The following is a 13529-nucleotide window of genomic DNA, read 5'->3' as shown; positions in this document are numbered from 1 at the left end:
AAAAAATTAAAAAAAAAAAAAAAAAAAAAGGAAAGAAAACCTGTTCCCACAGAGCAGCACGGAGCTGGAGCTAACCACTGCCCTCTCCAGACCGTGTGTGTTCCCCACCAGGGGCTACCGGCCGGCCGGACTTCACATCTGCTTTTCTCGCTTCTCTAACACCCTTTGCAGGCTCTAGTCACTACCGAAAGAAGGCTCCTGCGCTGCGGCTGGAGAGAATCCTGCCTTCTGACAGGTCTGCAGAATCTGGGACAAAACAAGTGGAGCAGAGAGGTTTTGCTATTAGATCCTGAACTTCCATGAGGACAGTGGCTAACTGCTTCTGAATTTCTCCAGCAGTCAGATGACCGCCACACGCTCTTTCCAACCACCAGAGCCTTCCAGATAGATCAAGGGATTTATTGTTGGACGGAAACAGTTTCAGAGCACAGATTCTGTGCTCGAGTTTCTCCTTTTTCAATTATGGACCCAGTCTGCCTGGTCCTGGGCTCTCTTCCCTCTGGGCAAGGAGACTGGGAGGCAGGGAGACTTCCCGCAGGCTTTTCCAGAGTGTGGCCAGTGTCTCAGTAAATAGGACTTAGTGTCCAGTAAAGGCCTAGAAGCAGCTGGGTTTCTTCCACTTCCCACACCTGGCTCTTCTGGAGTCTGTCCCAAGTGAGATCCATGAAACAAAGTGAAGGATTCAGGGGCCAAACAGCCCAGCGGTCTTTATTGACCCTCACGTCCGGCTTCGTCGTCCCCATTCTGATCCTGACTTGGCATCTGTAGATCCAGGCGTCGCAGGGAGCAGACGAAGAAGCGAGGAGGCTTGCAGACCAAGCTGAGTTCCTCCTTCCGGGACCCCAGGGCCGGCAGGATCAGCTGGCGCGCATGCAGGTGAAGCGGGATGTGACGGGCCTTCGCCTGGTGCAGCCCTAGCTTCTTCAGGGTACCAAGAGACAGCTTCTGTACAAAGACAAGACAGCCTCTTGAGAGCCAGGCCAAGAGCTCGTCCTTGAGCAGCACACAGGGACAGACATTTTCCCCTTAAAGGAACCACCACTAACTCCCCTGGAAGGCACAGCGGTGTACAGCCTGCTTCAGGGACATTCCTGGAAGGGTTTGGAACCCAGGTGAGAGAAAAACCACCAGGCCAGCGAAGTTCTTATCAGCCAGTTCTCTGGCCTTCCTAGAGAATGGGCTATGACAACAAAAGATAAACAAGTGTCCCCCACCCATCTTCACCAATAGCATGAAAGGCTGCTTGAAGCCTCCGGAAAGTGCCCCCCCCACCACCAACCCCACCTGTCCCCAGCCTCCAAACACAATCCAAGACAAACAAATGAAGCGCAAGGGTTTTGCGAACAGATCCTGCAGCTCCGTGAGAACAGCAGCTGTTTCTCTCTAAGTGAGGTGACTAGTTTGGGTAACTAGTACAGTACAGGCAATACATCCTTGCGGTGACTCACGTCGGATTTTAACAAGGGGAAAGCGAAAGCTCCCCCCCCCTTAGCTGTTGCACAGACAAACCAGGGTCACCTGGGGGGCCAGCTTATTCCAGTCTGAGTACTTGTGATCACCAAGGATTGGGCAATCCAGTCCAAAAGACAGATGAACTCGAAGCTGATGTTTTACTCCTTCACAACAACAACAAGAAAAGAGAAAACTTGAGCAGCTCCAGAAACCATACTGTGCATTACTGTGCTTCTAACCCTATTTAACTGAAGCACAGTAAGACTGGCAAGGCCGCACCTACAGCAAAGTATAAAGAAGAACAGAACAAACTATAAGCTGGTAGGAAATAAAATTACACATGCTGTTAAGACACTAAGTTCCCCTCCCCCTCAGTTCCCTTTTCACTACAGATAACCATTATCATCAACTTGGTATCTCTCCCTGCTTAACTTTTTTGTTTTTGAGACAACGAGAAAGAGAAAGCAAGAGCACATGTGTGCAAGGGAGGGGGACAGAGGGAGAGTGAAAGAGAGAATCTCAATCTTACCACCACTGAGCTTGTGACCTGAGTGGAAATCAAGAGTCCAAGGCTTAAGGGGGGAGGGGGGACGACCCACTCAATGACCCGTTTTGTTTTATTTTTAGATAACATTATTATAGAATGCTAAATAGTAGTGCTTTGCACATTTTTCACTGTAGCAAAATATTCATAACATAAAATGTTATCTTAACCATTTTTTTAAAAGATTTTATTTATTTTGAGACAGAGCAAGAGAGAGAGAGCACAAGCATCCTCCCCACCTGAAACTCTGGCCCAATTAAACGACAACTCCCCATACCTTCCTGCTTCCTACGGCCCCCGGTAACCACTATTCTACTTGGTCTCTGAATCTAAGTGCTCTAGGTGTGTCATAATTGGAATCACGCAACATTCGTCCTGTGTTGGTTTCTTTCACTTAGCATCAAGACCAACCACATTGTGGCCCATGTCAGAATTTCCTTCCTTTTCAAGACATACTCATTCCGTCATCTGCCCGCACACTTTGTCTACGCATTCATTTGGCAGTGGCCATCGAGACTGGCTTCACCTCTTGGCTATTGGGAATAATGATGCCATGAACACTACTGTACACAGATCTTTCCAAACCCCTGCTTTCAATTCTCTTGCATAGATACCCATGAGGATTGCTGGATTATATGGTAATTCTGTGTTTAATTTTTTTGAGAAACCGCTTTGCAGATTTTTTAAATAAATGTAAGCAAACTATTTATATCTTTCTGCTACCTACTATTTTTAAACAGCCATCCCCGCTGGAGCTCCCAGCCTCGGATTAGCCCCAGAGGCACACTCTCAAACACGTCAGCTGCAATCCCAGCCCTCTCATAGCACCAGCTGCTTGGAAGAAGGGCAGGACCCAGAGCGAGGCCCTGGGCGTGGCTCAGCAGCCCTGGGCTCTTGCCATCCCCCAGCAGAAAGGTGGTGCCTCACCGGTGATGGGCTGGAGCTCCACGAGGGCAGCGGACAGAGTGCTGCTGAGCACCTGGTACTGAGTCACAGCTGTGTGCGCCTTCCGGTTGCTCCGTGCTCTCACCATCTTCCCATCCTCCATGCGGAAGCCTGGGGACAGCGTCATCTGACACCAAAGAAAGCAAGACATGGTTGCAAAGGAAGAGCAGAAAAGCCAAGCCCCTGGGGACGACAGCTCACCCACCTTGTAGTGCTGCTGCTGACCCTGCACCTCCTTCTCGATGACAGGGATGTCCACGACTCCCGCCGGGGGCACGGGGACGCGCACTGTGATGGTCCTGGGCATAACACACAGACCCTGGCTTAAGTCATAAGGTGAGCGGGGAGCTCCTCAGATTTGGCTACTTAGAGGTGTAACACTGGACCTTCTGCTCTACTGTGGTCAGTTCTTAAGAATGGAGCATCCTAAGTCATAAGGCTGTCATAGCACTTAGCCTGAGAGCTTGATACTACTCTTATGACCAAATCTTTTTTTTACTACTAAAGTAATGTATGCTAATTATAGACTATTGGGGGAAAAAAAACCAAAAAATTATATTAATAACATAGTCTTTCCTTCCAACCTTTAAAAATGAATATGTATAGGTTTGCTTGTTTTTTTAATTTATGTATTTGAGAGAGAGAGAGCGAGAGAGTGCGTGTGAGGAGGAGGGGCAGTAGCAGAGGGGAAGAGAAACCCAGGAAGGCTCTGCCCTGAGCCTGGACTCCATTTCACCACCCTGAGATCACAACCTGAGCTGAAACCCAAAGTGGGACGTTTAATCAACTGCGCCACCCAGGTGCGCCCCAAAATGAGTATGTATAGTTTAAAATGAAATGAGGGTAGGGGCGCCTGGGTGGCTCAGTGGGTTAAAGCCTCTGCCTTCGGCTCAGGTCATAATCCCACAGTCCTGGGATCGAGTCCTACATCCGGCTCTCTGCTCTTTGGGGAGCCTGCTTCCTCCTCTTTCTCTGCCTGCCTCTCTGCCTACTTGTGATCTTTGTCTGTCCAATAAATAAATAAAATCTTTAAGAAAAAAAAAAGTAATGAGGATAATATGGTTTTGTATCCTGTTTTTTAAAAGATGGTTAAGTCCTGATTGCATATGAAATGAATGAACAAGTAAATGAATGAATGGAATGAAAAAGTCACAGGACCGCACCTGCCCGATCTGCCAGGTAGACAAACAGGGGTACTCGGCTCAAAGTCACAGAAACAACCCCCATAACTCAATAAACATTTTGCTGGAGGTCTCCTTTCATCATGTCAGAGATGGGGAGACGACCCTTTCTTGTGTCCTTACGCTTATGCCTCCTCTAGGTCAATGATGAAGGAGTCCTGCGGGGTGGCCTATCACAGAAACGAAGCCCACTCCCACAAGTCACACACTGGACACCTCATTTTGGGCTGGTGGCAGTTTGGGCTGCCATCTGATATATTTTACCACACTTAAATTGAGTTTTAACTGTGAGCTCCCTCTTCCTAATGACACAACACTATGCTCAAATATGTTCACTCACTACATACTCCAGGAATATAATGAGGCATTGATTTAGGGAGGTACTAGTTCTGTACAGATGAACGAGACCAAAATCCCCACTCTCAAGGAATTCAAAGTCTAGTAAGAAGATTCAAACAAGGGTGCCTGGGTGGCTCAGTGGGTTAAAGCCTCTGCCTTTGGCTCAGGTCATGATCTCAGAGCCCTGGGATGAGGCCCTGCATCTGGCTCTCTGCTCAGCGGGGAGCCTGCTTCCCCCGCCCCCCACCCCCACCTCTCTGCTTACTTGTGATCTCTGTCGGTCAAATTAAAAAAAGAAGAAGAAGATGATGATGATGATTCAAACAAATAACCATAACAAGCTGCTATCATAGTAAGCCAGTAGATGTTAATCAGTCACCTGCTATGCTCTACTGCTAACTTCTACTTTGTGCACCTGGTATTTAAGGCCATCATTAACTGGGTTCCAGTCTACCTTTCCAGCATTATCTGTCACCATTCCCCACTCCAAACTACGCTGCCTGCTTTTGTCCTTTGTGTGTATGCATTCCCACCATCTAAAACACAGTTCTCCATCTCGTCTAGCAAATCCTGTTCATTCATCAACACACAATGAATGGATTTCAATTCCTCCACAGAATGGTTACCAAGTCTAAACTTTCATAAACAATTTTCACAAATAATATAACATCTTTCTTTAAGATTTCTTTATTCTGGAGAGAGAGAGAATGAGCACATGCGCAAGGAGAAGGAGGGACAGAGGGAGAGAGAGAGAAACCTGAAGCAGACTCCCTGCTGAGCTTGGAGCCCAAAGTGGGGCTTGATACCATGACCCTGAGAGCATGACCTGAGGTGAAATCGAGAGTCAGCTGACCAACCAACTTCGCCACCCAGGTGCCCCAACACTTTTTACAGACTTGCACCTGGATTACTAGTATACATGATAGTCTCAATTTTCTGTCTTTCAGCTTTTACTATGAGCTAGGTACTATGTCAAACACTTCACATGTACTGTCTCATTTAACCCTTTCCTCAACTCTATTATTCTCACTTTTCCTATGAAGACAAAGCTTAGAGATGTTTAAGAACATGCCTAAGGACCCATGCTTGTAAACGGCACAACTGACAGTTGAACACAGATCTTGTTGAGCTTAGTTACTATGCTAAACCTCTACCATTACCTGTAATCTCTTATTACAGTGGTTTTTACATTTGATTCCACAGCAGAGTCAGCTGTGGAGCTTTTAAGAAATTCAGATGCCCATACCCATCAGACTTATTAATCAGAGCCTCTGTGGGTGGGTCTTGGCATAGAGATTTTTTAAAGGCTCCCAGGATCACAAAGTAGCTGCAAAATCTGTAGCACAAAAAGGACTAACTTCGAAAAGATAAAAAGAGTAGCTACAAATCAAACAGAAAATAATAAACAGCCCAACAGAAACCAGGCAAAGGAAAGAGACAGTTTGTTCACAGAAAGGGAAACTAAAAAAAACATGAGACCCCAATAAACATGCAGACAAATAACATCACTAATACACAGGGAAATAGAAAACATTTTTTTTTTTTTCCTCATCACAGTGGCAACCCCCCAAAATGTGCTGGTCAGCTGTAGGGGGAGGTAGGTCCTCATTACCCTAGTGGGAGGAAAACCTGGCCTACCTAATAATAGTAACTATTCAAATATTAAATGTGTGAGAGGCGCCTGGGTGGCTCAGTCAGTTAAGCATCTGAATCTTGGTTTCAGCTCAGCTCATGATCTTGGGATCCTGGGATGGAGGCCCAATTAGGCCCCACTCTCAGCTGGGAGTCTGTGGGATTCTCTGTCCCTTTCCATCTCCCACTGCCCCTCCCCTGGCTTGTGTGCTCACACTCACTCACTCTCTCTCTCAAATAAATAAATCTTAAAAAAAAAAAAAAACCATCACCACCAACAAAAAATAAATATTAAATGTGTATACCCTTCAACCTAGCAATTCCATCTTTAGGAATCTGTCTTAAAGATATAATCATGTATTCTTTGCAACAGACTCTGAAAAATAGAAAGTTAACTCAATGTCCATCAATAAGGAAACAATGATATAGCCATACAACAGAATACTATGAAGCTCTAAATGTACATGCAAAATGCTCTCCAAGATATACCATCCAAGTGAAATAAAGCAGGATGCAAAGCAGTGCAAAATGCACTGCCATATAATAATTCACTTATACATGCCCTGTATACAGGAAGCTTACACAAGACTAGAAAAGTGATCTCACCTGGAGAAGAAAATTGAGTTGATGGAGGATAGCAGTAGGTTACAGGTTTGTTCACCTGTCTTTCTTCTATTAAAAAAAATGGAGGTAAACCTATATGCACTAACATGGAAAGATCTCCAAGACATAATTAAGTGGTAAAAGAAAAGTACAGTGTTGGGGTGCCTGGGTGGCTCAGTGGGTTAAGTCTCCTTTCAGCTCAAGTCATGAACCCGGAGTCCCATGTTGGGCTCTCTAGTCAGCGAGGAGCCTGCTCCTCCGCTCCTTCTGCCTGCTGCTCTTCCCGCTTGTGCTCACTCTCTCTCTCAAACAAAATCTTAAAAAAAAAAGTAGTGTACAGTGTACAATGTAATACACACACACTGTATATATCAGACATGTTCATAAATACATTGAGTAAGGACCAGAGGAATAAAAACCAAACTATCCCAAGGGAACGGACTAGAACAACAGAGTGGGTAGATTCTCCAAGAATTTTTTGCTTTATCTTTGTTTTTTGATGATTTGACCAAAGGAATGAAATCATGTATTACTTGTGTAATTAATTTTCAATAATTTTTATGTACAACAACAATGAGGAATCTCTATTCCAAGAGACTCTAAGGTCCTAAGCACTTAAGTCTCTTTCCTATTCTTTTCATACGCCCATAAGTCCTAGCACAGTGCCTTCCTTCTCTTAACAGGAGTTCCTTCCATATGAATGGACAATGAGATAAAAGGATGCCTTCATTTATACCAAGTCTACCACTGGCGATGGGCTTCATACCAGTACTTCTTTGCCACCTGACGGGTTCTAAACAACTCCTGTACTTGATGTGCCACTTCCTTCTCCCAGGCCAACACCATTACACCTGTAGTTTCTTTGTCCAGCCGGTGGCACAGATGCAAGGGCTCTGCCTTGTGGCCATGAAGCATCTTTGCCAGGATGGGCAATACGTCACTGATGCACAGCCGGATCCCAGGGCCACCTACAAAGGGAAGAGCCACAGGTTTTAGTGGCCAGTAAAAGATCCCACCAAAGAACTCTACCTGGGAAGAAAGTCAATGTTTTCACGAGTTTTATTCTGAAATGTGGTCCAGGAACTAGCAATGTCAAAGCCCAGGGAGCTTGTTGGAAAGGAATCTCAGGCTCCCAGCCCAGACTATTAAATCAAAATCTGCATTTTCACAAGATGCCCAAAGGACTCACATGCCTTTTCATAATGTCTGAGAAGCACTGGCCTACAGCATGTGGCCTCCTCCTCAACATATATATATTAATCTACTTGCACATTCATAATAAAATCAGCAATCAAAATGAGGAGGTCTGATATTTCACTATATAAACAAAGGTTTGAGAATTTGCCAAGTAAACTCAAGGGTGAATACAAGACTGTGAGGCTCTCCTGAGCTATTACAGAAGAGCTAAGAAGATAACCTTTAGGTGAGATGCTACTCAGTTCTATTCTAGGCCTAACTAGCCATTGAACCTGAATAGATGATTTAATCTTTCCAACTTTCAGTTTTCTTAACTATAAAATGTAAATATCTGGATAATAATTATCTCATGAAGAATGGGAAGAAAAAGATCAAGGCAGAAAAAGAAAACACACACAACACTTGGCAATGTCTGACTTAATTCCTTGTCTTTATACTTTTCTCCATACCTCCCCCAAAAGCATTCTTTTAGCACAACTATGCCTTTTCCCCCAATAAATCCCTTTCCCTGCATTTTCTTTCTATCGGTCTTTCTTATCTCACTCCAGCTGTCTTAGACAGCTGTCTTAGACATTCAACATTTATTCAGAAATATTTCAATGTCCATTAAGTTCCAGGCGTCTTGGAGTTTCATTAGGTACTCTGTGCACACAAACACACAGACATTTTCCTTTTATTCTTTTTTAAGTTCTTATCATGAATACATATCTTTTGGCACTTTTAATAACATGAATGTCTTCTATATTTTATAATTTCTATAAACTCTTTAAAGGAAGTTATCTTCTATATAGGTTTATATGCAGGGTTTGTTGAAAGATTTTATTTATTTGAGAAAGAGCGAGAGAGCACGAGCAGAGGGAGAGGCAGAGGCAGAGGGAGAAGCAGGCTCCCCATTGAACAGGGAGCCTGACTCAGGGTTCAATCTAAGAACCCTGGGATCATGTGGGAGTTAACCTGAGTTAAAGATAGACGCTTAACCAACTAAGTCACTCAGGCACTCCCAGATTTATATGTGTTTTTGTGTGTGTGTGAATCCTGTGTATGTTTTCAATAGTAGAGATCTCTCTGTAGGGCAGTTTAATCTTTGCTTTGGCTGAAACTCCGCCCCCCCTTTTTTTAATTAGTTTTCATATTGGTTTCTGTGATTGGAGTTTCTGCATGTTTAAGGTGGTCCTTCTTTGATCCTTGCCCATGGATAGTATAAGATCTAATTTTTCTCAGGTTATTCTGTCTCCACTCATGGCTTGAGGTGGCTGACTGATTTATGTTGCAGTTTGGGGCTTATGGGTTGAGATTTTTCTGATCTTTGTTCAATGAAGATGGACTATTTTCCTTGGTCTGGACTTAACTGATGAAATTATATTCTGGATCATGTGAACAAAATATGCAATAAATCACCATGGTTAAAAAAGACCCTTGCAGGAAATTCAGAGTCATTATATGGAAATACCATTACTTATAGAAGGTAATAAACTACCAGAACACGTTATCCACAAGAGATTTATAGGCCAAAAATAGAAACAGAGTACTTATAAAAATTAGTGAATGTGGGAAAATTGTGAATAAAGGCAAAAAATATACTGATGCCATTGTCAGAAGGAGAAATGATCTGAACCTTAATATATTAAGTGCTATCTATTTTTTTCTTATATGTCATTTCTTCTTTTCTGGTTCTTTTTTTTTTTTTTTTTTTTTAAATTTTATATATTTACTTGAGAGAGGGAGAGTGAATGAGGAAGGGTGAGGTATAATGGGCAGAGGGGAGGGGCAGTGGGAGAGGGAGAAGCAGACTCCCTACTGAGCAGGGAGCCTGACCCTGGGCTGTCAGAGGCATAACCCACTGAGCCACCCAGGTGCCCCTCTTCTATCCCAGTTTTGATGGAACATAACATGAAGACAAGAATCACAAAGCCTTAGTATTTCTCTATAAAAATTCCCATGGAGGTCTGAACACAGTGCATTCCAGAAATCACTGCTGACTGCCAGATGTCTGGAATGCAGAGACTGTCTTTTCTATCTCTGTCTTCAGTAGTGCCTTATATAGTACTCTACAAGAGCTTAATTATTTTGAATGCAAGTCTTCGAGCCCCACAAGTAATGTGTCAGAGTTGCCCCTAATTGTAGTGAAAACAGAAGCACCAACCTCCCTCACGTGGTCCTTACCATGCACAGGGAGACCGTAAGGTTTATTGATGACCACGAGATCCTTGTCCTGGTGCACAATCCCTCGGCTCAGTGCCTTAGCAAGCACGTTGGGGTGGACTCGTTGCAGCTGCTTTGTGAACCGTACTAGTTCTTGAACTCTCCGCTGAACAGGGCTTGTGGGCACCTATGCGGAGAGAAGGAGCGCCAGGAAAAGACTGGTGAAGACTTTCAATAAGTTTGGGTGACAATGTGGGCTGGGAATGACTATTTCTGCTTTGGACTCGCGCCTTCTCGGAATAATTTGAGAGCGGCGGTGCATGTCTGTTTTACCTATCTCCACGCAGTGCTCAGGGCTGAGGCCGGCAGGAGCCAAAGATCCAGCCCGCAGGAAGATACGGCACCATACTGACCTCTTCCCTTTCCTTTCTCCCCGTTCTTCCACAGATCCTCCACATTTCCTTAACATCTGTCCGGACCCTCCCACCTCACTCCCAGCCGGAGAACCCGGGAACGTACTGCCTCTTGGGAGTTGTGGTCCTTTCGGACTCACCGGCGGCTGCTTCGTCTTTTGTTCCTGTTTCTGGGCTCGGAGCTTCTCCGCTAATCGCTGGGCACTCATCGTCCCAGACGCAGCAGCGGCCGAACAAAATGGCTTTGAGAAGAGGCTAAAGACACTCCCCAAACGCTGCCTGGAACCCCAGACCCAGAGGCGAGGCGCGTTAGAGCTGGGCGCCGCCATCTTGTCAAAAGAGGAGGGGCGTCTCTAGACCACGCGCCGAAGAGGGGCGAGAGGCAGGAGGTTTTGGGCGGGTCTTGAGGATCACGTGGAGGGTGAGGGGGCGGGCTCTGGGCCGAGTCACGTGGGGTGGTGCGCGCTGAGTGCGGCTGCGCCGGCCGGTAGCTGCAGCTGGAGCGGTGGCGTTTGGAGGAGACTCGGTGAGTGTGTAGGGAAGCCGGGCTGGGGCTAGGAAATGCCGGTTCTTCAACGCTTTAACGTTTTCGCGTCTCCGGGGCTTCTGCTCTCGGAGAGCACTGCACCGGGATCCTTTTCTCCCTGTGCGAGAAGACCCCACTCAAAAACACTTCCCCGCCCCCGCGCCCCGTGGAAGCGATGCCCCATAAACGCTCGCCCCAGAGCCTTCTTGGGCGCCTACCTCGTCCCTCTTGGCAACCACATCCCTGGTGTCCGGCCAGCCCCCTGAGGGACGCGTCGTGTCACCTCTGATTTCCTTGCCGCTCGTCCTTCGGAGATGCCCGATCTCTGTAGGCTCTCCACTCCTCACCTCCTCTTTGTTTCAGGTTGTAACCTGTCCTTCTCCCCCGGGGGTGATGGGAACCCTTCCGTTATCCGGGGGCCCCCAGCCCGTATTCCTACCTAGGGAACACCTTGAGTTTTTTGGAGTCTCCTCTCTCCTTACGCTCTCCCCGCTCCTTCCAAAGACAAGACTGAAAATACGGTAAAGAGCACGGACCTTCCCCTCCCTTTTATGCTTCCTTCATGTTTCCCCCTCCCTACTTTGCAACCACCCCAAACCCTCTCTCCCTCTCTTCCAAGGTGCAGTGTTGGAACTCCCATGCCCAAACTGCAAGCGACTCCCTCTGATTTCACCGAGGGGTATCTGGAAAGATGAACCTCTGGTTGGGGTGCTAATGTGAAAAATACCTTGGGACATACCTGCCATTTGTTAAGAAACCTAATGGCGAGTTCCGAAGGGATGTTCAGAAAACTAATGGATCTGTACCGACACTAGAGGAAACAATTTTTTAAGACTGCTGAGAATGAAGGCCCCTTGAGGAGTTCCAGTAGGTAGTGGAATTAGGTTTGCGACTTACCTCTCCGAAAGGGACTGGCAGAAGGGAGCCATATTGAGCAGGAGTAAAGTTGAACAGGTGAGTGGAGCAAACCTATAGAAGACTTCTTCAGTCCAAGAAGAGTTTGAGCTAGATGTTATAAGTAATGAGGCGTGTTTGAAGCTTCTTGAGCAGGAGAGAAACTCCTTCAGTCCTAGAAATGAATCTGGCAGTCGAATGCAGGATAGATTCAGCCGGGATGCTGCAGTCTAGGGGAACAGTAAAGAGGTTATGCTTTATCCCGTGATCTTTCTCCCTACACTGTACTGTTCTTTGCGTTTGAACTGATTTTGAATACAAGTCAGGATGTGTGGTTGGCAGCTGCTGCCGAAGTCTTGAGTACCTTGAAGACTCACTCATGGTTTCTTTGTAATCCCCACTTTAGGCACAGAGTAAACCCACAAATATTCATTCTTTAGTATAATGCAGTGCATTCACAGACGTATAGTAGATGTGTCTGAACATTTGAATTGTCTTCTCTCTGTCAGTTTTTGATCTGAAGAATGGAGGTAGGAGTAAATGTATTTGTAAAGAGTGGGGAGGAAGGTTTGTGTATGTATGTTTCTGTAATAAGACAGATGATCAGGATATAAATTCAAAGAATTCCCGAGGGAGGTTGGGACACAACTTCTCTCTTTCTCTCTCTCTCTCTCTTTTTTTTTTCCTGGCAAATTCACAGGTAAGGTGAAGTCTCCTTTTCCAAGGACTCTGAAATGTGAATGTCAATATTTAAATTTATAGCATTACATTAATTACAAATTTGTTTTAGGTATAGGACTTTTATGATTTTGTGTAAGGGCTCTTCCTTCCTTAACCTGTGCTTAATGGCCAATTCTTGCAGAATTGGCATTCTGTAGTAGGAAACAAATGAAGAACCAACTCAGATGTCAATGCTTGGTGACACAGAGCTTGTGTTCTTGGGTTTCAGGGTAACCCAAGGTACACACTACAGTGCCTAAGAATAAAAACACTGGTCAATTTTTTCTTCTAGAGAAGAACTTTCAGGTTTTTCTTTTTGAAACTGTAAAGATGTTTGAAGAATTCAGAGGTTTTTTTTGTTTGTTTTTTAATCATAATGCAGCTTTATCCAATATGGGTGCAGAAGTTATATCTTAATATTTAAAGCATGTGGTTAGAGTTGCTGTCTGCATATACAGGAATTTATGCAAATATGTTGTCTGTCTTTTGTTTTTTAATGCTATATTGCCTCTTTTCCCTTCGTCATTCAATTGATTTTATTTTAGGCAGTTCATTTTCCTGTACTTACATACTTTACGACTTCAACACGTGTCACATTCTCCTTTTGTTTGGGGACTCCTCTTGTCTGTACTGTTTTCTCAGTACAAGGAAGAAAATTCTTTTAGTGGTGTCTAGTGTTGCCTTCATTCTACAAACATGACTTCTTTACGTAGATTTTGATTTATCATTGTGTGTTCCCCCCACATAACTATTTAAAGAAGTACTTGATAATTCGTTTTTGAGGCTATTTCCAGAAGCGTCCAAGAACAAGATGACGTTGTAATTTCACAAATATAAACAAAGAGTGACTAATAAAGGAACTTGTGTTTAAATATCACAAATTTAAGATTAATTAGTGGCATGAAGTTAGATTCTGACTTCTCAAATAATGATTTGCAAGT

At 44.8% G+C, this 13529-nt stretch overlaps 2 protein-coding genes across 10 annotated transcripts in view; one reads left to right on the top strand and one right to left on the bottom strand.

Annotated features, from left to right (window-relative positions):
- Nucleotides 1–384: 384 nt before the first annotated feature.
- RPUSD4 (RNA pseudouridine synthase D4) lies at nt 385–10803 on the bottom strand. Of its 4 annotated transcripts, none has more exons than XM_059414139.1 (7): nt 10589–10802; nt 10057–10222; nt 7463–7664; nt 3147–3240; nt 2924–3068; nt 1519–1616; nt 385–945 (listed from the first exon to the last, which is right to left on the bottom strand). In XM_059414139.1, the coding sequence occupies exons 1-7, from the start codon at nt 10775–10777 to the stop codon at nt 709–711; spliced, it is 1131 nt and encodes a 376-aa protein (XP_059270122.1). In that variant the 5' UTR covers nt 10778–10802; the 3' UTR covers nt 385–708. The 4 variants fall into 4 exon arrangements, with proteins under 4 accessions (XP_059270122.1, XP_059270137.1, XP_059270128.1 ...); XM_059414154.1 differs by lacking the exon at nt 10589–10802 and adding an exon at nt 10449–10521; XM_059414145.1 differs by lacking the exon at nt 1519–1616 and having other exon boundaries at nt 10589–10803.
- A 62-nt stretch (nt 10804–10865) lies between these two features.
- FAM118B (family with sequence similarity 118 member B) overlaps nt 10866–13529 on the top strand; it is a 50139-nt gene continuing 47475 nt past the window's right edge. For 3 of the 6 annotated variants that reach the window (XM_059414207.1, XM_059414173.1, XM_059414189.1), the window contains exon 1: nt 10868–10974. The gene's annotated coding sequence lies outside the window, so the exon portion shown is untranslated. Of the gene's footprint in view, nt 10975–11593; nt 11929–13529 lie in introns of all 6 variants that reach the window. The other 3 variants (XM_059414198.1, XM_059414188.1, XM_059414182.1) reach the window with 2 other exon arrangements.

This window comes from Mustela nigripes, chromosome 1, assembly GCF_022355385.1.
Source record: "Mustela nigripes isolate SB6536 chromosome 1, MUSNIG.SB6536, whole genome shotgun sequence".
Taxonomy (NCBI): domain Eukaryota; kingdom Metazoa; phylum Chordata; class Mammalia; order Carnivora; family Mustelidae; genus Mustela; species Mustela nigripes.
Note: the sequence above shows the minus strand (reverse complement) of the source record. Positions and strands in the feature narration are given on the sequence as shown.